The 23,218-nt window shown below is 41.9% G+C and overlaps 1 protein-coding gene across 1 annotated transcript in view; it reads left to right on the forward strand.

The window, feature by feature from the left end:
• LOC139275814 (single-minded homolog 2-like) overlaps positions 1–23,218 on the forward strand; it is a 109,833-nt gene that overhangs the window by 12,555 nt on the left and 74,060 nt on the right. The window contains exons 2-4 of the mRNA XM_070893022.1: positions 12,009–12,091; positions 12,470–12,559; positions 21,172–21,280. Coding sequence (XP_070749123.1) covers positions 12,009–12,091; positions 12,470–12,559; positions 21,172–21,280 — 282 coding nt within the window. The remainder of the gene's footprint in view (positions 1–12,008; positions 12,092–12,469; positions 12,560–21,171; positions 21,281–23,218) is intronic.

Genomic DNA, 23,218 nt, shown 5'->3' on the forward strand with positions numbered 1-23,218 from the left:
CTTTACAGTTAATCAGACTCCTTTATTTTTGGGGTCATCTACAAATTGTGATATTGTACTCAAGAGAGAAAGAACGTTAGTCCTAACATTGACCCTGTGCGACAGCACTAGTACATAACTCCAGTTTCAAAATGTACCCATTAACCACTACTCTATTTTTTGGCCTTTCACCAACTTCCTATCCATGCTGTCACATTCATTATAATATCATATACTTTAATAGTAATAAAACTTCTATATGGCATCTTATCCAAATGCTTTCTGAAAATCCATATGCACATGGTACACTGCATTTCCTTTATCAAAACACTCTGTTATTTCCTCCAAGAACTATATCAAACTTGACTATTCCAACACACTCCTGGCTGGCCTCCCACATTCTATGCTACGTAAAATAGAGGTGATCCAAAACTCAGCTGCCTGTGTTCTAACCGCACCAAGTCCCACTCACCCTCATCATCATCATAGGCAGTCCCTCAAAATCGAGGAAGACTTGCTTCCACTCTAAAAGTGAGTTCTCAGGTGACTGCACAGTCCAATACAGGAATTACAGTTAATGTCACAGGTGGTACAGACAGTTGCTGAAGGAAAGGATGGGTGGGAGTCTGGTTTGCCGCACACTCCTTCCGCTGGTTTTCTGCATGCTCTCAGCGATAAGGCTAGAGGTGCTCAGCGCCCTCCCAGATGCTCTTCCTCCACTTAGGGCAGTCTTGGGCCAGGGATTCCCAGGTGCCAGTGGAGAAGTTGCACTTTATCTAGGAGCCTTTGAGGGTGTCCTTGAAATGTTTCCTCTGCCCACCTGGGGCTCGCTTGCCATGTAGGAGTTCCGAATAGAGCGCTTGCTTTGGGAATCTCGTGTCGGGCATGCGGACGATGTGGCCCACCCAACAGAACTGTTCGTGTGTGGTCAGTGCTTCAATGTTGGGGATGTTGGCCTGATCAAGACCACGCGACAACTGCAAGAGAAATGCAGGGGACAGCACCAACACTTGTACATGGCCTTCTTTGACCTCTCAAAGGCCTTTGACACTGTCAATCTTGAGGGACTATGGAGCATCCCCCTCCATTCCTGCTGCCCCCAAAAGTTTGTCACCATCCTCCACCTGCTCCATAACAACATACAAGCCATAATCCTGACCAACAGATCCACCACAGACTCACCCATCACCCCTGTGCTCACTGACCTATATTGGCTCCCATTTAAGCAACGCCTCAATTTCAAAATTCTCATCCTTGTTTTCAAATTCCTCCATGGCCTCACCCCTCCCTATCTCTGTAATCCTCTTCAGCCCCACAACCCCCCCCCCCCACCCCCCCACCACCACCACCGAGATATCTGTGCTCCTCTAATTCTGCCCTCTTGAGCATCCTTGATTATATTCGTTCAACCATTGGTGACTGTGCCTTCTGCTGCCTAGGCCCCAAGCTCTAGAATTCCCTGCCTAAACCTCTTTGCCTCTCCATCTCTCTTTCCTCTCCACCTCTCTTTCTTCCTTCAAGATGCTCCTTAAAACCTACCTCTTGAGCAAGCTTTTGGTCACCTTCCTTAGTTTCTCCTTCTGCGGCTCGGTGTCCATTTTTTTGTCTCAATACTCTCAGGACGTTTCACTACATTAAAGGTGCTATATAAATACAAGTTGTTATTGTTTGTCAGACACGACTTGCCTTTTTTTACAATTCTGTGCTTACTGTCCTTAATTAACCCCGGTTTTCTAGGTGTGTAAAATTTTGTTCCATATTATGGCCTTTATTGCCTGTTATTCGGCTAACTAGTCTATGGTTGCCTGGTCTATATGTTTCTCCCTTTAAAAGAGGTATATTGGCAACCCTATACTCTGGCACAATTATATTAGATATGTAGTGGCCAGAGCCTCTGCTATTTCCTCTCTGACTTCCTTCAGCATTCTGAGATGTATGCCATCAGCCGCCCCCACCCATGCCTTTTCTAGTTTGAGTTCCACAATTTATTCAGCACTACTTCCTAATCTATAGTTATTCCATCTAACTGCTACATCTTCTCTTGTGCCGTTTCATTCTCATTACCATATTTTCCTCTAAAAACTAAGGCAAACTATTCCTTCATGTTCTATAAGATTGCATTCTTCATCTCTAATCAACTCGATTATTTATTTTTTACATCATTATAGTAGTCATTACTATTTCCCTTTAGGTTACCTGCCAGTCCTTCTTCATACCCTCTCTTAACCTTTCTAATCTTGCTCTGCTTTTATATTTTCTATATTCCGTTTGATTTTCTCGAGTAGATTTGTCATATGCCTTTTTAATTGTAATTTTCTACTCGGCAAAGGATCATCATCTATTGCTGCACATCCTTTACCACTTGTGGAATTTATTTAGTTGGTATCTTAAATATCTCCTCTGACTCCTTCCCATTCTTTGTCCACTGTCTTGCCTATCGTCTTTTCTTTCCAATTTATCTGGGCTAATTCCTTCTCTCACTCTCTGCATGTGCATATGTGTATTTTGGCCATACTATTGTGAACCTTAGTTTCATGTCTTTTCGTATGTTCTTTAGACGCTACTTTAAATGTTGTTTTCATATTTGTTTTTTTAACAAAGGCGCAATGTTTGTGTTCCCTGATTACCAGAATACATACAATAGACATTATGTAAGGTAATTAGCATCAAACCGCATGGACCGGTCTTTTCCAGGCTATGCTCCTATAGTCCTGTTCTGAGTGCATTTGTTCAATTGCAGATCTTAAAATGCACAATTTATTGAGAACCCATCTTAATTGCTTCGGTTAAAATAGACCAGTCTCCATTTGCAATAAATATATAGGTAGATCTGCAATAATGTGTACTATATCTCACGTCTAGATGTGGGTTGAGCACTAACCCACACCTGCACAGCGCAATATGGAGATTAATAGGTTACTTCGTATGGGTGCCTATAAATCATTGAGCAAGCGTTTCAAACAATTCATTCCAATGGCAAGTTTCCAGATCCTACAGCAGAGATGCATTGTTTGATGGTTTTCAATTTACGACCAGAAATCTGAAACTGATAGATTGTTGCATTAGCAAAGGGACTCCTATTCCAGAAAGCGAGGAGGGGGTTAGTATTTGATCGTGAATTTGTGAACCCTGTGGCGTGTTAATAATGGCGGATTTAAAGTCTCTCCCCACACGTTTGTCGCAGGACCGCAGTAGAACTGTCGGCTAGTTTCACAACCCTATAAAATACACCTTTCCCCTTGGTAGTGCGAACCTTCAGCCACGAACTCATTCCCAGATGGATGGATGCTTGTGAAAGATTATTTAAATTACCGTTGCTACAATTGGCCGAGATCCTTGTGAGTTTCTGTCTTAAATTACTATTGAAACTTTAATTAATTTTAAAAAATTGAATTCCACCCAAAAGACACAATTTCCTTGTTTTGACGTTCTTTTGTTGTCACTGGTTCGCTAGCTGTTGCGGCAATTAATCCGAACCAAAAATACTTAAGAAAATGATAAAACATTATTCAGTCGGACAAAAAGTCAGGTCTGTTCTTCTATAAGGCCGATTAACGGGGTGTGGAGCTCTACGTTCTAGTTATATCTATTTGGCGTCCCTGGATTAAAAAGGTGTGTTGACTGCGTTCCAATCAGCAATTTGATACATTTAAAATGTAAAGATTCCCAAACAGTTCTAACCTTCTTGTATCACATTTTCCCCACTCTCAAAATAAAATTATTGTATAACTCTTGAGGGTTCGACGCCTTGATACATGGAAGAACTGTCATTTCATGTTGAAATATTAAAGTTTGCATCAAATTCTAGATGTTTGGCAGTAAGTAATAAGAATATAATTTACTCCAAGTGCTCAGAGGACAACTTAAGAAGAAAGAACAGCTCCAGGAGTTCACGAATGTCACAGGAACTGCAGTTGATCCCTATGTACTTTAGGGTAAATGTATACTGACACTTTCGCATCGATACACAGAAATTTTGGATACACATCAAATCAGAAGTGGCCGAATAAGTACTGCACTGAAGCCCTGAGGCCATCTCACGCCGCTTTGATTGGTACAGAGTGCAGTATAACTGCAGTCTTAGATTAAACAAATGGAAACAGTGCCAATGATAATTATTAGTGGAGCTGACTGATGACTTTGAGAAGCTTTTGTAGTATCACCACTGTGTAATAACTTCGTCGTTTGATTCACAGGAGGGTATTTTAGTAGTTCTAAATCAGTATTATAATGGAATTCGTTACCTAATGCACATTAGGTAGAGGATACGGAACTAGTGGGGATGGATTACAATGTAATCAAATGCTTGACAGAGCTTTACTAACTGCCAGAGTTAAACTCAAACACTAAGCACGCGTCTCAACCCTGGACTGTCTGTAATCCTCTGCGACCAATGTAGTATTTTCAGATTTCTGATTTATTTGTTGTGTTGCTTCTAATTAAAATACATTACATGAATGGCATCATGGTCTATCTAAAGGGATGGGTGCTGTTATATTAGCTTGTCGGAGACCAGTGTATGTTTTTGAGCCTACATCCATTGGATAGGCCGGAGTTATACTGTACCTCCACTCAGGTGAATTTCTGGGCTCCTGGACATGTGCCCTTGATGTTGACGTGATAGCACACACCCTCATGAATCTTCATGTGCATAGCATATTTGCCAAAGTGTGATGAGAAGTGTAGTGGATATAAGTAACCCCTCTGGACTCTAAGTCAATGGATTGTTTGGGGCAAACAGTTCTCTGTAAAGGGACTTATTTCACCAGGCTTCTGGCCGCGTGATGCCAGCGCACAGCTCTGCACTAGAATGGAGTGCTTATCGCAGGAGGCAGGTGATTGTGCTCTTGCTAGAAGTCAAATTGCTGATCTGGGTCCTCAGTTATATTTCCACCTCTGCATCATATTGACTCTGAAGTCATAGCATATCTCCAGTATTAAACGGATGCAGAATGTTGTCCCCTGATCCATAGCGCATGTAACCGGAGGCAACCTATTGGCTTGGATAGGGAATTGGTTAGAAGGTAGGAGACAGAGAGTCATCATCATCATCATCATAGGCAGTCCCTCGAAGCGAGGATGACTTGATTCCACGCCAAAAGGGGATGAGTTCACAGATGTTTCAATGAAGGACCGAATATTCCAGATCCCGAACTACATTGTGAAGGTTGGAAGATGCCTGTGCTTGGATTGTTTTAACGTGTGGTGGCCGTGCACACCAGCCACCACACGGGCTTGACAGAGCTAGGTCTTGGTCCAGTGGCAAGGGTTACCAAGACTAACTGGAGACCAGTTGTGCTGCACAGACCGAGCGCGCACACATATCGCAGTGTGGGCTGGCCCGTGCTGCCCCTGAGCCCTCGCCTCTTCTGGGCCCCAGATTCACGCCTGTCCTGGGCCCCGGTCACTTCCCTCTATTGACTCTTGGCGCTCCCTCACCCCTCTTGCTGCGTCTGCCCGCACTGCATTGATACATCATTGATATATACCACCAAAAGCAAAGGACCTAGTACCGAGTTCTGCAGAACCCCACTGGAAAACAGAGAGTAGTGATAATGGGTATGTACTCAAATTGGCAGAATGTGACTAGTGGTGTCCCCCAGGGATCTGTACTGGAGCCAAAGCTTTTCATTATATATAAGTGACATGGATGAGGGAATAGAGACGGTGTATCTAAGTTTGCTGATGCCACTAAATTAGGTGATGGAGCAGAAAGTTGCAAAGGGACATTGATAGATTAAGCGAGTGGGCAAAACTGTACCAGATGGAGTTCAGTGTGGGAAAGTGTGAGGTCATCCACTTTGGACCCAAGAACAGATCAAAGTAGTTTCTGAATAGCGAGTAGCTAGGATCTGTTGATGAGCAGAGAGATTTAGGGGTCCCAGTACAGAAATCACTAAACGTTACTAGACAGGTACAAAAAAAAATTCAAAAGGTTAATAGAATGTTGGCCTTTATCTCAGGAGGGCTGGAATACAAATGGGTGGAAGTTATGTTACAGCAGTGTAGAGGTCTGGTGTGACCCCAGCTGGAGTACTGCATTCTGTTCTGGGCACCGGACCTCAGGAAGGATATATTGACCTTGGAGGCGGTGCGTTGCAGACTTACAAAATACCGGAGCTAAAAGCGTTAAATTATGAGGACAGCTCCATAAACTAGACTTGTATTCTCTTAAACATAGAAGATTAATTGGGTGGTCTAATTGAGGTGTTTAACATGATTAAATGATTTGATAGGGTAGATAGAGAGACACTATTTTATCCGGTGAGGGAGTCCAGAACAAGGGGATATAACCTTAAAATTTGAGCTTGGCTGTTCAGGAGAGATGTCAGAAAGTACTTCTTCAAACACAGGCTAGTGAAAATCTGGAACTCTCTTCCCTCAAAAAGCTGTTGCCACTAGGTCAATTGAAAATTTCAAAATTGTGACAGATAGATTTTTGTTAGGCAAGTATATTTAAGGGTTACAGAACCAAGGCGGGTAGATAGAGTTAAGATACAGATCAGCCATGGTCTAATTGAATGGTGGAACAGGCTTGAGAGGCTGAATGGCCGACTCCTGTTCCTCGGAGTTGATTCGGATGGTGAATTGCAAATCATTTTGGATCTGGCAATGATTATACGGCGGGGGTGGGATCAGATTGTACAAAATACAAGAGTGAACACTGAGTGATTTATAACCATCGGCTGAACCACGAGATTAGGTTGTTATTTTAAAATTACTCGAAGGTATATATATTATGGGGGCTTTATTCATTTTTCCGGCTGTTTTTTTTGCATTCTGATGGTAACTGCCAACATGTTGCATGTTGTTGAAGCATAATGAGCAAGATTAGCAAGTGGCGGCTCCAGAAATACTTCACAGTTGATTACAGAGAAATACTATGTTAAAGGAGGCGTGGATGCATAATACTGCATCTCTGTCCCGGTCATAGTGGAAAATTCCACATTGCTCTAAGTGCCATGCAAAGCAGTCGTCAATTGTTAAGACTCCATTCACATCTAGGTCGATTTTGAAATCTTATTAGCCCAGAAGTGTTTCGGATTATTGGACCACGAAATACACCTAATCTAGGCGCCAGTAATGGACGACCCAGAGGTTATATTAGAGCAATAATCCATACGGCGTTATTCCTAAAGTGTTGCCAAAATTAATTACTATCCGTCTAGTTTGAACTAAGTGCTGGGCGCCCCGCCGCTCCTCCCATGGAGCGAGCAGTAATACGAATATTGCTGACATTTTCATCTGGCAGAAATCTTATATACTGACAGACACTAATGTACCCCAGAACCTGTAATAAAAGGCGCCTTCCCTTCATCAACGGGAAGAAAATAGCAGATTCTTTGCTTGTTCTGTTTGATCCGTCATTGATGTATCCTTTTTGGACTCGAATAGATTTTATAGTTTGAGAGATTGCCTTTTTAAAAACTGCATTCGCTGTGGTTAATTTATGATGCAATAAAAAAAACCTTGTATACCCGTCACAGAATCACACAAATTCAATTTAAGATATCCATCACATGTTGCAATTCAGACAAGGAGTGGGGAGGAAGAGGGACGGAGGAGTATCACATTGTGTATTAGCTTCTCCAAATATATATATATTATATATATGTGTGTGTGTGTGTGTGTGTGTGTTTTAATTACTATTTGGTGGGAAATCCAATCAATCCTTAAGGGGACATCATGCACGGATGTAATTTAGCCCCGCTCAGTCAGTCAGTCAGACAGGCACATATGCACGCACAGATACACATATGTAGCACACATACATATCCAACTATAACACTGGATTACTTGAAGTAAAGCGGCCCGCGGCATATTTGTAACCCACTAACATTAGCAAACATTCATTTGAGTCAAATCAAATGTAAAACTATTCATTAGGGGGTTTCATTTTCTCTCTGTTATCCTCACTTCCCTTCCCCCGTCCCGAATGATGTTGCAGCCGACATCAGGGATCTGTGGGCTTGACTCTTCTTCAGGTGCTATTAGCATGGGCCGACACGCTCTCTAATGAGAGACGTGAAGGTGGAGCCGCACATCCCCAGACTGGTTAATACTCTCATTAGTTCTGAATGATTCCATCGGACTCATTTATCAGCTGCATTTCTAAAAACATTTACACACAAAGGCAATGGCGCTCTTCCCCGCAGTGACTGGGGAATTAATAATCACTTGAAGAGGAGAGAACTGGAAATCATGTTGATAAAACTACATTCTGATAGTTGAGATTACAAATTTGCTATAAATACATTACTCGGCTGCTTAAAACAGCAACTGGAAACAAGACAAACATACTGCACATGCCACACGTGTATACATCGCAAGCGTAAATATACAGTGCACGCCATAAAACATATGTACAAATGCACAGTACATATACACCCCACGTGTGTAAACGTGCAGGACACGCTGCATATCTAAATATACAGGACATACAAACCATGTGTACACATGTAAATATATAGCGCACGTGTAAATGTTTACACAACCATAGACTGTATGTGTGCACAAGCATACACCACCTGTATAAATATGGTACGGTAGCATAGTGGTTGGTTATGCTACTAGACTATTAATCCATATGTCTAGAATAATGATCGGGAGACACCAGTTCAAATCCTACCATGGCAGCTGGGGAATTGAATTTCAGTTAATGAAATAAATCTGATATAAAAAGCTGGTATCAATAATGTTGACCAGAAAACCACCGGAGTAAAAACCCATGTCCTTTAGGGAAGGAAATCTGTCGTCCTTGCCTGGTCTGGCCTATATGTGACTGCAGCAATGTGGTTCACTCTTAACTAGCAAGCCACTCAGATGTACTGCAGCGGTTCAAGAAGGCAGTACCACCCTGGGCAATAAATGCTGGCCTTGCCAGAGATGCCCATATCCAGTGAATACATTTTTTTTTAAATAAGTAGGATGCACAGGACACCCCCATACACCAAATGCGTAGACAATTGGTAAACCCCATACAACAAACGTGTAAATGCCCAGGACAAACGTGCACCATATACATTCTTGTACATCACATGTGAAGACATACACCCGTCCACCATATATAAGGCACAAATCCAACTACGTACCGAACCATAATCAGGCTCACTTCACAAACGGACACGCGATATTGGATACCTCACACACACACATACACGAAAACTCTTTTAATATAACAGAACACTTTAAACAAGACTAAATCCAGTGCCACTTGCGCCGTGGCTGCACCAGGCTAGAGCGCAATTTTCAGCGGGCAGCAGCTCAGTTCTACTTCGAACAGCAAGTGCAGTTTAATGGGCGAGGGAGAGCTGTGCACACGTAGGTTTTGAGAGTGGAGAGGAGTCGCCCTCCTTTTCAAAACATTAAAAAAAATCTCTGCTTACATTTATAAAATGACTGCTCCCCGAGGGAGCAGGAGAGAGGCGACGCACACTGTTGTGTTTCAGAGTTAGACGAAGATTTGACCCGGGAGTTAAACTTTGCTTTGCGTTGCTGTGACACAGGCTGTAAAACGACATCCTAATCCACATCGGGCACGTTATAATATACTTGCTCCCGGTCTCAGATGAAACTGGAGTGTCGTTCCGGCGTGATTTTTTTTTCTGAGTACCACTCACCGCAATATTTTGACCAGCCTGGGGGTCGGAGTCACTCTTGAATGAGTTTGATAGGACTGTTCGACTGGAGCAGATGTAAAAGGAGGGTTTGAGAGGAAGGAAAACGGGGTGTTATTCTGTTCTGTACCAGAAAACTGCGATCCACTTTATGCCCAAAATTGGGATCAATTTGGTATCGGGTGTAACTAAAATGCAGCTTGCAGTACATACCCCACATCACATCCTCACACATACATGGACATCACGTAAACGCACAATTATATCCCATATACACCACAAACACGCATATACACCACACACATACATGTACACTATATAAACCACATAAATTCACATGAGCACACGAGATACTCATCTATCCATACATGCTGAATATCTACAGGTTAAAGAGTAGGTATCCACAAAATACAAACACCCATGCATCACATTAACGCACTGTCTACTCATACCCACACATACATACATATGCGCTAAAAGCCCACATAAATAGAAATACTACATGCATACACATCAACGCATAACTCCCTACACTAACACACATACACGAAAATAAAGAACTTGCATTTATATAGGGCCTGTCACAATCTCTGGATGTCCCAACTATCTTTACAACCAATGAAGTACCTTTTGAAGTGTGGTTACTGTTGTAATGTAGGAAACGCGACAGCCAATTTGCACACAGCTCCCACAAACAGCAATGTGACAATAATCAGATAATATGTTTTTAGTGATGTTGATTGAGGGATAAATGTTGAACAGGACACCGGGATAACTCCCCAACTCTTCCAAATAGTGCCATGGGATATTTTACGTCCACCCGAGAGGGCACACGGGCCTTGCTTTAATATCTCATCCAAAAGACAGCACCTCCGAGTCACTGGAACATAAAAATATAAGAAATAGGAACAGGAGGAGGCTATAAGGCCCCTCAAGCCTGCTCCGCCATTTAATACGATCATGGCTGATCCGATCATGGACTTCCCTGCCCACTCCCCATAACCCCTTACCGTTTAAGAAACTGTCTATTTCTGTCTTAAATTTATTCAATGTCCCAGCTTCCACAGCTCTCTGAGGCAGTGAATTCCACAGATTTACAACCCTCTGAGAGAAGAAATTTCTCCTTATCTCAGTTTTAAATCGGCAGCCCCTTATTCTAAGATTATGCCCCCTAGTTATAGTCTCCCCTATCAGTGGAAACATCCTCTGCATCCATCTTGTCAAGCCCCCTCATAATCTTATACGTTTCAATAAGATCACCCCTCCTTCTTCTGAACTCCAATGAGTAGAGGCCCAACCTACTCAACCTTTCCTCATAAGTCAACCCCCTCATCTCCAGAATCAACCTAGTGAACCTTCTCTGAACTGCCTCCAAAGCAAGTATATCCTGTCGTAAATATGGAAACCAAAACTGCACGCAGTATTCCAAGTGTGGCCTCACCAATACCCTGTATAACTGTAGCAAGACTTTCTTGCTTTTATAAGAACATAAGAACATAAGAAATAGAAACAGGAGTAGGCCATATGGCCCCTCGAGCCTGCTCCATCATTCAATAAGATCATGGCTGATCTGATCATGGACTCAGCTCCAGTTCCCTGCCCACTCCCCATAACCCCTTATTCCCTGTCTATTTCTGTCTTAAATTTAGGCCAAGATACCATTGGCCTTCCTGATCACTTGCTGCAACTGCATACTATCCTTTTGTGTGTCATGCACAAGTACCCCCAGGTCCCGCTGTACTGCGGCACTTTGCAATCTTTCTGCATTTAAATAATAACTTGCTTTTTGATTTTTTTTCTGCCAAAAAGTGCATGACCTCACACTTTCCAACATTATACTCCATTTGCCAATTTTTTGTCCACTCACTTAGCCTGTCTATGTCCTTTTGCAGATTTTTGTGTCCTCCTAATCCATTGCTTTTCCTCCCATCTTTGTATGGAGTGAGGCTTGAACTCGCAACCTTCGGGCTGGAGACATTAAAACATTAAACACCCAGAGAAACGCACACATACACATCAACAAACAAAGTACCCACACAAACACAGACATACAACTCAGCCAAGCCGACATATCTCACAGCAGTATTGCAGATTCAGTGACAACCTTACATGTAAAGTAAAAATTGTTTAGAAAAATATTTTTAAAAAATGAAACTATATTCACTCTGCGTCAGTGAACAATTCAAACATATATAGAAGCTACTTAAAAGAAACGTGAATGTTCTCCTAAAGATTGTTTTATGCAGAAGCATAAGGATTGACTGGTTATTAATTGTGGAATCATCAGAAATCAGTCATCACCTTGTTGAAACATGCAATTTCTGTCAGGTCACTGTGACAGTTCGTTATCTGCAGTTAACAACTAAAATGGTTTGAAAGCTGCTGATACACTTGGTGTTGTTTCTCATTCAGGTCTGGGAGACGCCTGGGGACAGTCTAGTCGCGTAAGTCCTTTGGACAATATGGCCAGAGAATTAGGATCTCACTTACTTCAGGTAATGGAACTTCTTAACGAAACTAATACATACCGGTTATAGACTTGTAGACACAATGCGATTAAATAAATATGGGGGGGGAGGGGTGGGGATGGGGAGGAGCAAGTAATCGGCAGACGATCATTACCACTATATCCTACTCCTATCCCCACAAAACTCAATCATTTAATAAGACGTTCATTCCTTTTTTTTAAATGTAATAAATTATTTCTGCACTCAAACTCTGCATTCGGGCAGCATCTGTAATGTGTTAAATGGAAAGTAGAGAAGGTTGTGCAACAGTGGAGTGGTGTGAGGTATCTTATTCGATTAATGATCATTCCGTTAAAATGTACAGACTGACGGGTGCTTTGCTCTTTATTTCTGTGTCTTTTTCAGACTCTAGATGGCTTTGTTTTTGTAGTCGCGTCCGATGGTAAAATCATGTACATTTCGGAAACTGCGTCAGTCCATTTGGGATTGTCCCAGGTAAGAAATCACATTTTCGGAACGCCTTTGAAATACACAGCATACACCTTGAGTGACTCCATTTGATGATCACGTCCTTGTCAGAAAGTAGAAAAAAAATTAAATGTGCAATATAAACAGCAAATGCTAAAAGCGTTTGAGTCAGAATATAAACCTCCTCAACGGACATGCGTAAGGAAAGAGCAGCTCTGACAATCGGTATCTGAAAGGGAGCAGGTTGCAGCGGCCAAGCGCCTGGGTGACTACAACTTGCAAAAGAAAGGGTTATTGTGGAGATACAGATGGTCCACTCAGAATTTTGCTTTAAAAAAATCATTAAATGACTAGAAGTCCGGTTGTGGAGTTGGAGTCACTCTTTAGACTTGTTTGTTGATAGCGAAAGGAAGGAGAAAAGAATAGATAGAAAGAAAGAGGAACAATAGAAAATTGCAAAAGAGAAAAACAACTGGAATTCTCTCGCTAAACCGCTCCGCCCCTCTTTCCCCCTTTAAGACTTTCTGAAAACCTACCTCTGATCAAGCTTTTAGTCACCTGTCCCAATATTTTCTTATGTGGCTGGGAGTAACATTTTGTTTGATAACACTCCTGTGAAGTCCCTCATGATGTTTTACTACGTTAAAGGCACTTTATAAATACAAGTTGTTGTTGAAATAGGAGGAAGGAGAGAGAAAGATAATCAGGAACACCACTATTCTGGGAATAGTCAGTTAATATTTGGAAGAGAAACACCGATTAACATTTACAGTTTGCAGAAGGTCCCCACCTCAAACTTTAAACCCCCGCTTCCTCGGTCAAGTGCCAACTACACATTTCCAGCATTTCCTCTTATTTCACTCTTCTATCTTTTGATGAAAAGAAAATTAATATGACATCAAACAAATATTACACATAATGTCACAGCTCCACAACTGTAAATCGAGATTGGAAACACCATGAATAGAGTTGTAAAACTGGTATCTGAAAAAAACAAGTGCCGATTGGCGACGTCTGCAAAGATACACACACACACATCTCATTTTCTCAGATATTGCTGAGAAAATCGTGAACCTTCGGTTTCCCCCAAATCTCTCCGACTGGGTGATGCTACATTGGTGCAGATTAAGCTTAAGTATGCGCAGCTTTCCACCAGATGTACTGCCGCCGTTTGCAATCCAAAAAAGCGCCGGGCTATTTTACAACAGGAATGTCGCGGGATTAATCGGACACTGTAGTTTGCGAGGTATTTTTTAGGGTTTTTTTTTCAGCAGTTCTCATCGCTTCATTTTTTTGTGTGCTATTTAAAAAAAATGGTTCCTAATCTGATCGGTTGACCCACTGCACAAAACAATTTGTACACTAGGTGCTAAGCCGTGACCTGTCCAATCTTTATTTTGACCCTCAGATTTTGAAATGAAGGATCAAAGTGTCCCTTTACTTTTCACATGCTAATGTGATCTGCGGGTTTTAGTTCCGTCCCTAACCCTTTCTCAGCCCCTCTGTCTGGAAGAAATCTTACCGTCGCTAGCCAGACGGTCACACTTGCAATTTTTTTTCACTCATTCAAACAACCTTTCCCTCTGGTGCAATGTAATATGCCTGTTTTATCATTTACATTTTGATGACTTGTTCCAAAGTGTATTTAAATTATGGCAAAAGCCATTATTCTCAATTCCCATATTTCCCAGTAAATCATTAATAACTGCTAATTTCTAGCACCAGTCATCAGCCATCCCGCCCCCCAAAGTTATATAGAGCCTTGGTCAGGCCCCATCTGGAGTACTGCGTTCAGTTCTGGATGCCTCACTTCAGAAGGATATACTGACCTTGGCTGGGGTACAATGCAGATTCGCTAGAATAGTACTGGGGCTTAGGGGGTTAAATTATCAGGACAGGTTACATAAATTCGGCTTGTGGTCCCTGGAGTATAAAAGATTGAGGGGTGATCTGACCCAGGTATTAAAAATGTTAAAAGGATTTGATAAGGTAGATACTGAGAAACTATTTCCTCTGATGTCTCCAGGACAAAGCTTCAAATGAAAGCTCAGCCCTTCAGGAGAAAAGAAAAATCAGGAAGCACTTTTCACACAAAGGGTAGTAGACATCTGGAACTCTTCTCCCGAAATGCTGTGGATGGTAGGACAATTGGAGCTTTCAAGACTGAGGTAGAAAGACCTTTGTTGGGTAGTGGTAAAACAGAGAGACAGACTATTATCTGAATGGTGACAGATTAGGAAAAGGGGAGGTGCAACGAGACCTGGGTGTCATGGTACATCAGTCATTGAAGGTTGGCATGCAGGTACAGCAGGCGGTTAAGAAAGCAAATGGCATGTTGGCCTTCATAGCGAGGGGATTTGAGTACAGGGGCAGGGAGGTGTTGCTACAGTTGTACAGGGCCTTGGTGAGGCCACACCTGGAGTATTGTGTACAGTTTTGGTCTCCTAACTTGAGGAAGGACATTCTTGCTATTGAGGGAGTGCAGCGAAGATTCACCAGACTGATTCCCGGGATGGTGGGACTGACCTATCAAGAAAGACTGGATCAACTGGGCTTGTATTCACTGGAGTTCAGAAGAATGAGAGGGGTCCTCATAGAAACGTTTAAAATTCTGACGGGTTTAGACAGGTTAGATGCAGGAAGAATGTTCCCAATGTTGGGGAAGTCCAGAACAGGGGTCACAGTCTAAGGATAATGGGTAAGCCATTTAGGACCGAGATGAGGAGAAACTTCTTCACCCAGAGAGTGGTGAACCTGTGGAATTCTCTACCACAGAAAGTAGTTGAGGCCAATTCACTAAATATATTCAAAAGGGAGTTAGATGAAGTCCTTACTACTCGGGGGATCAAGGGGTATGGCGAGAAAGCAGGAAGGGGGTACTGAAGTTGCATGTTCAGCCATGAACTCATTGAATGGCGGTGCAGGCTAGAAGGGCTGAATGGCCTACTCCTGCACCTATTTTCTATGTTTCTATGTAAGGGTATCTAGGGATTATGGAGAAAAGGCAGGTAAATGGAGTTGAGGTACAGATCAGCCATGATCTAATTAAGTGATGGAGCAGGCTCGAGGGGATGAATGGCCCATTCCTATTCCTAATTTAATGTTATTAAGAAATTTAGGCAACAGCTTGAGCTCATTGTGCAGGGCACCGCCAAGCTTGAATTAAAAATAGGAATGACGAGAAAAAAAACCTCAAAATAGGGTGATCAGGAGAGAGTAAGCTTGTGTTTTAAAGCATTTATATATTGTAGGAAAGGAAGACTGAGGTGGGTGAGAAGGCCAACGATTTGGGGGTCCTAGGAATGGATGAATTGGACTCGGAGTAGTGAGATGAATCTTGATTTAAACATAGTGAGAGGCAACAAGGAAGAAGAGTGTACAGGATAGACTATTTCGAGCTAGGAGAAATGTTCAGAGGAACATGTTTAAGCTAATTTTGAAAAGAAATAAACATAATTGCACATAGGGTAGTGTTGGGGCTGCTTTTTGAATATGGCTGAACAGAATGGATTATATCTTCATGTTTTCTATCACCTGTGATCACCCTATTTCCCAGGCAATGCATTTCCTATCATGGGATGTGGGCATCGCTGTGAAGGCCAGCATTTATTGCCCATCCCTAATTGCCCTTGAGTGGCTTGCTAGGCCACTTCAGAGGGCAGTTAAGAGTCAAGCACATTGCTGTGGGTCTGGAGTCACATATAGGCCAGACCAGGTAAGGACAGAAGATTTCCTTCCCTGAGGGACATTAGTGAACGACAATCCAGTAGATTCATGGTCACCATTACTGATAGTAGCTTTTTATTCCAGATTATTTAATTCATTGCATTTGAATTCTCCAGCTACCATGGCAGGATTTGAATTCATCCCATTCGGAATCATTAGACCAGGCCTCTGGATAACTAATCCAGTAACATAACTACTATGCCACCATTCCCTTAGATGGCGCAATGACTGGTAGGATAAGCTCACTGCTGTGTCCATCACTTCCAATGGCCCTTGGTGGAGGAAAAAGGCAGGACCAGCTAGAGCTGTGCATCAATTCCTTAATTATTTTAATAGAAAACAAATAATACATCATTCAGATCACTACAATGACTCAGTCACCATCACGGTATCTGTTGGGCATGCGCCTTCCCCATGACAGAAAGGTTGGTGCAGGGTCCAATTGGAGTTTGAAAACCATAATTGTCAATGCACACACACATACACACAAACACACACTCAGCCCCAGGTCTAGGATGGTGTGTTTTTACTCAACTGCCAGAGAAAACTCATGTTCAGCGACCTGAACAGGATGCACTGTGCAAATTCCTGCACAAATAATACATGGTATGTAAAAGATAGCACCCCCATAATCATAAAGTTACATTTATAAAACATAAATCAAGGAATGCAGCTCATTTAAGCATCCATTAAAAAAAAACACCTTTGGAAACACCCCGTCACTTCAAAATATTTGATGCTGAGCTGTGGCTTATGTTATATGAATACATTTGAATTTCTTAAATCACAGAATTGCTCATGATTGAAATTATTCTTGAGAGTTTCAATCACAATCCTGATTCATCTGTTTTAAATTGACATATCCTATTAACATTGGGCACGGTACCCTAATGCAACACATTTGAACAACGATCAGAATCTAAGCCCAGGGGTCCACCTTTCTGCTGTAAGTAAATTGGTGCATTGTGGCAAGCTGCTCCTCAGCCACCTTTTGCACTGTAATAATCTGTCAAACACTTTAACATATTGTTATTTGAAAACAAACTTTAGCTGGCAGAGAAAATTCTAGGTGTTGTAATAGGCATTGAGAATTAATATACATTGTTCCCCCATTTCAAGAGCAAGTTAGTGAGCACATTCAGAGGCTTTTCTTATAATGATGCATGTCCAGAGCACAAAGCATTTACTGCTTTAGCAATCTCACTCAGAAGGAGAACATAATGACTCTTTTGGGAAATAAGAAAATATCACACTGCTGCAGTGGTATGTTCCTTTGAAGTTGTGGTTGAGGCACATTGTGGAGTACGGGGAATTCCATTTCTCATTGCTACACCTTGATGAACACAAAATTCACCAAAATTATGCTGTAACAGCTGCCACTTACATAGCACCTTTAATGTAGAAAAATGTCCCAATGTGTTTCATAGCAGCGCAGTCAGACAAAGACTGACGCTGAGCTGAAGATGATGATATTAGGAGGGATCATTAAAAGCTTGGTCAAAGACATGGGTTTTAAGGAGGGTTTTGACGAAAGAGGAGAGGAGAGACCCAGGGAGGCATGGTCGCCAATGTTAGATCAAAGGAAGTAATGTATGCACAAACGGCCAGAGTTGACGGAACACAGAGTTTTCAGAGGGTTGTCAGGTTGGTGAAGGTTACAGAGACAGGGAGGGGCGAGTCCATGAAGGGATTAAACACAAGGATGAGAAATTTAACATTGAGGTGCTGGGGGAATGGGAGCCAATGTAGTCAGCGAGCACAGGGGTAATGAATGAGTGGGATTTGGTGCAGCATAGGCTACGGGAAGCAGAGTTTTAGATGAGCTGAAGTTTATGGAGCATGGTAAGCTAGCCAGGACAGCATTGGAATAGTCAACTCTGGAGTTGGCAAATGCATGGATGAAAGATTTGGCAGCCGATGAGCCAAGGCAGGTGCAGAGACGGCCGATGTTACAGAGGTGGAAAATATGCAGTCTTTATGGTATTCACTAAGTGGATAATGTAAATTGTTTTTTGATTAGATCCGGGGATATTTTGAGCCTATTGTAAAAGAATAATACATTAAATGTATCCATAGTGTGAGACATGTTATATGCAAGACTTTCAGGGGATAATGTTGCAAGGCTATGTTACCCATTCGCGATTAATGTACTTTGAGCTGCTATTTTGTAAACCCAATTTTACAATGTATTTCATCTCTAGCACAGTTCTATGTTACAATTTGCTGTTCAAAGTTTTTTTAGTTGCATTTGCAATGATATTTTTCTGCACTTTGCTCGTTACAAAGCACTGCATGATTTAGATAAGGACAATTTCAGCTGCAATGGCACTTGAGGCATTATTTCCTCACCCATCATTACACCAGGACCTGCAATTATAGGCCTCTCCACACATAGCTTCTATATACACCATCCTTCGGATGAGACAATAAAACTGAAACCCTGCCTGCCCTCTCAGGTGAATGTAAAAGATCCCATGGCGCTATTGGAAGAGTAGACAAGTTCTCCCCAGTGTTTGGGGCAATATTTATCCCTTAATCAACATCACTAAAACAGATTATCTGGTCATTATCACAGTGTTGTTTGTGGGAGTTTGCTGTGCAAATAGGCTGCTGCGTTTCCTACATTACAACAGTGACTAACATTCCCGCTAAGCCACACAGCATTCTGGAGGTCTGGCGCAGACCACTCATCATCTTTTATATAGAAGAAACCGCACTTGGATGAAATTTTGAATGGGCCGCACAGCCACCGCACACCTAAAATAAAAATTAGAGGGAACATTGACGGTGACTACACTTCAAAAGTATTTAATTGGCAAAGCACTTTGGGACATCCTGAGGTCATGAAAGGCATGATATAAATGCGCGTTCTTTCTTTACCTAGACATGGTGACCTGTCTCACCAGCTCCACTTCACAAGACAAAATGTCACCAAGTTGTGCCATCTTCTACAGACACCTGGTCCAGATTTTGTCTCTTCTCATAGAAATGAAGGTTATCATAGCATGTTGCTTTCGTGCTACCAGATCCTTCCAAACACTGCAAGGGATATCTATCACATCAGGCAGTCTGCAGTAGACATAACTATCAAGCAAGTGACAAACACCATATTTGCAAGGGGCAAAACCTTCATCAGTTTCCTTGTGAAAAGGAGGCATCATCTGAACAGGGAGCAGATCCTTCACAGGGTGGCAGGATTCCCTCAAGTGTAAGGTGCCAAAGGTGATACCCATGTCGGTATCAGGGCTTATCATATAACCCCTATGATCTACATGGACAGAAAAGGTTGGCACTCAATTACTCTTCAGGTGCATCCTGACCACAATAACATAATTATCAACATCAGTGGCCATTACAGAGGAAGCAACCATGATGCCTCCATTATGTGTCAATCCACAGATGAAAATAAACATTTGGAGAGACACTTAAGGGAACCTCTGCATTCATGGCTGCGGTAGTTCGCATTTTAGGTTTGTGCCATGCTTGATGGATCTCCACAAGAAAGGTATGTAACAGTGAAGTGTTGCCTTTGCCTTCCTGCTGGTAGCAGCAAACCTCTTCCTTATTTATAGTCAGGTTTGAGGAGTCCAGATGATTGCACTGACCCAAATCTCATCCTCCCGCTATTAGACAATGGGAGAAAAATCATGAACAGTTTTAATACTATTGATTGCAATAGCAGTTTTAAAATGTAAGTGGAGATGATAAACTGACTGGTAAATGTGTATAACTGGGTTGGTATCCAATCTTACTGACATGATTGTGTATTTTGACCATTAATTATCTCACCTCCTGTGCCATTATTTATAGTGGTAAACAAACTAGTTATCGCAGCAATTTAAAATATGTGACAAACTTAGCTGAATTGAATATAACGTGCTGGTTCTATAAATAGTCAAAACATCTATGCAAGGCGAGGGCGTGATGGGCTAAATGGCCTAAGCTCATCCTATGCTTTCGTAGGCATTGCTCTGTAACTGCTTTGCAGTCTTCAGCAGACCACGTGCACCAAACTGATTGTGATGTCAGCAGTTCTATATGTCAATTGGTTGAAATGATCTAACAAAAAAAGGCTAGGCTGTTGGATCTAGTGACATTTATCTATTCTTATAAAATTCCTTATGTTGAAATATACTCTAATTTGATATTCAAATCTTCAATCTCGTCAGAGGACAGATTGTAGTATTGTCCAGTATTGCACTGATCCTGCCTAGATGTAAAACTGTTTGTTATTTTGAAACACAAGCTACATCTAATCTTCATCGAAGGGTCCATGTTAATTTCCCAGTTAGTAAATATACTTTGTGGAGCTGAGTGGATCATCGTTCCTTCCCAGTCTGTGCTGAATTAACTGGTTTCAGCAGGGCTCAAAAAATTTTGATGATTACTATGTTTGGTGCTTTTAGCCATTGTAAAATGGGTTCTGATTTTTTATCTACATACTACAATCAGCTTTCGGTGCCTCTGGGTGAGGGACAAGGGAAAATAAGATTGTGACAGGGGAGGACTAAGCTTTCCTTGTAGGGGCTGGAGAAGCAATCCTGCTCCTCCTGGCCCCACAAGGAAAGGGAAGAAAAAATTAAACTGACCTTTTCAGGCCTCTTCTGCCCCTGTTCCTCCCCCGCTGGGATGGCCTGGCGGGAAACTCGCTGCCACTTCCCACTGAGGCTGCCTAGTAAAAATTGCAACTGGTCCCGCTCAATCCCGAAAGGACCCCGTCAGCTTTGAGTGGGTGTCCTTGCCACCGGCTCAACTGAGCAGATTAAAATCAGGCCGGCTCCAGGTTGGGTAAGTGACCTGGGCTCATGTGCCCGGTTTCCATTTTTATTTTCTAAACAAAGCAGGATGATCGACATTACATGCAATGTGTTGATATACATGTTTTATAAGGTCTGATGGGTTCTCGTTACCAGGTGGAGCTAACTGGGAACAGCATTTATGAGTATATTCATCCCTCCGATCACGATGAGATGACAGCGGTCCTCGCAGCTCACCAGCCTCTCCATCCTCATCTACTGCAAGGTACCATCTGATTGACATCTCTCTAAACTGCATTTAATTATAATCAGTAGCCTAAACAGGGCAGGGTTCAACATACAGTTTTGCGCCGCTCACATAATTTCAAACCAATTTTATCCAAGACTTTTTATAAATGCTACAAAAGAGAAATCAAAGAAGTTGCTAGGAATGGTGCAGCCAGAGATTAACAAAGCTCTGTGTTCATCTTTTACTACCATATTTAAACTTTTAGCAAGACCTGTTACTTGATGAACTTTGATCTATCATCATGAAACTCAGTAAGCTCCCTTTTTACAGCACTGTGGAAAATGTTTATCAAGTTTCCTTCAGGGAATCTTGCTTGTCAAAGTAAATCACCTTGCTTCCATCAGTAGCACTCTTGCCTCAGAGTCAGAAAGTTGTGACTTCAAGCCTACTTCAAGACTTGAGTATATGATCTCAGCAGTCACTCCAGTGTAATACTGAGGGAGTGCTGCCTTATTAGATTTGCTGCCTTGTGGGTGCAATTGTAAATAAAGATTGATTCAAACAGATGTTAAAGATCTTGTGGTACTATTCAAATCAGAGCAGAGTGTTCTCCTTGTGGTCTGGTCAAGATTTTTCCCTCAACCCCAGATCAACTGGTCATTGTTGTTTGAATTTTCTGTGTGCCAAATGGTCACTCTGTTTGCAGATATAACAACAGCCACTTCACTTCAAAGTAATTAGTTGTACATGAAGTGTTTTGGGACAGTTCTGTGAGACATAATAAGATGCTATATAAAGTTGGAAAGTTATGCTAAACCTGTATCGAACTTTGGTTAGACCACACTTAGAGTACTGCGTACAGTTCTGGTCGCCATATTATAAAAAGGAAATAGAGACACTAGAGAAGGTTCAGAGAAGATTTACAAGGACGATATGAGAAATGCGAGGGTATACATATCAGGAAAGGATGAACAGGCTGGGTCTCTTTTTCCTTGAAAACGAAGGCTGAGGGGTGACCTAATAGAGGTCTTTAAAATTCTGAAAGGTTTTGATAGAGTGGATGCAGAGAGAATGTTCCCACTTGTGGGGAAGAGCATAACTAGAGGCCATTAATATAAGATAGTCACCAAGAAATCCAATGGGGAATTCAGAAGAAACTTCTTTATCCAAAGAATGGTGAGAATGTGGAACTTGCTACCACAGGGAGTGGTTGAAGCGAATAGTAAAGATGCATTTAAGAAGAGACTAGACAAGCATATGAGGGAGAAGGCATAGAGGATTATGCTGATAGATTTAGATGAGAAAAGATGGGAGGAGGCTCGAGTGGACTGGTTGGGCCGAATGACCTGTTTCTGTGTCATAAATCCTATGTAAATGCAAATCTTTCCTCTCATGGATATACGCAGCATTTTGATACACTATTCAAGGCATTTGTAAGCTGAGAAAAATGATTTCTAAAATTAAAAAAATAATAATTTCATGGTTAAAAATGAACTATATGGCAAGGCAGAATATGGCTGGCATATTCATGTACTGGTAGAATATTCTTTAAACTGCAGTCTGCGGCCGAGGTTCAAATCCTGCCCAGATTGACGGAACTAAGTCTACTCTCTCTCGACAGCTGCAAGATGAAATGATTTGGAATAGTCTTGACCCAATTTTACAGGGTATGAGTCCACAGTCCACTGCCCATGACTTGGTACCAATTGGCACCAAATAGGTCATTTTACTGTGCTGTGAATGGTGCACATGAGCCTGCAAACTTTCTTCCTTTCCCTCAATTATTGTTTCTTGGTGATTTGTTTTTGTTGTATGTGCTCATCAACCAAAGGGGCATGACCGAGAAACCAAGAAACATTGTGCCAACAAGGAAGCATTCTGCATCAACCTGCACGTGACCTGAGCTGGGAGTGCTTGATGCTAGTGAACCTCAAGAGTAGGAAAGTATTTCATCTTCTAGCACTGAGATGCCTC

This window comes from Pristiophorus japonicus, chromosome 11 (assembly GCF_044704955.1).
Source record: "Pristiophorus japonicus isolate sPriJap1 chromosome 11, sPriJap1.hap1, whole genome shotgun sequence".
In the NCBI taxonomy this organism is placed as follows: domain Eukaryota; kingdom Metazoa; phylum Chordata; class Chondrichthyes; family Pristiophoridae; genus Pristiophorus; species Pristiophorus japonicus.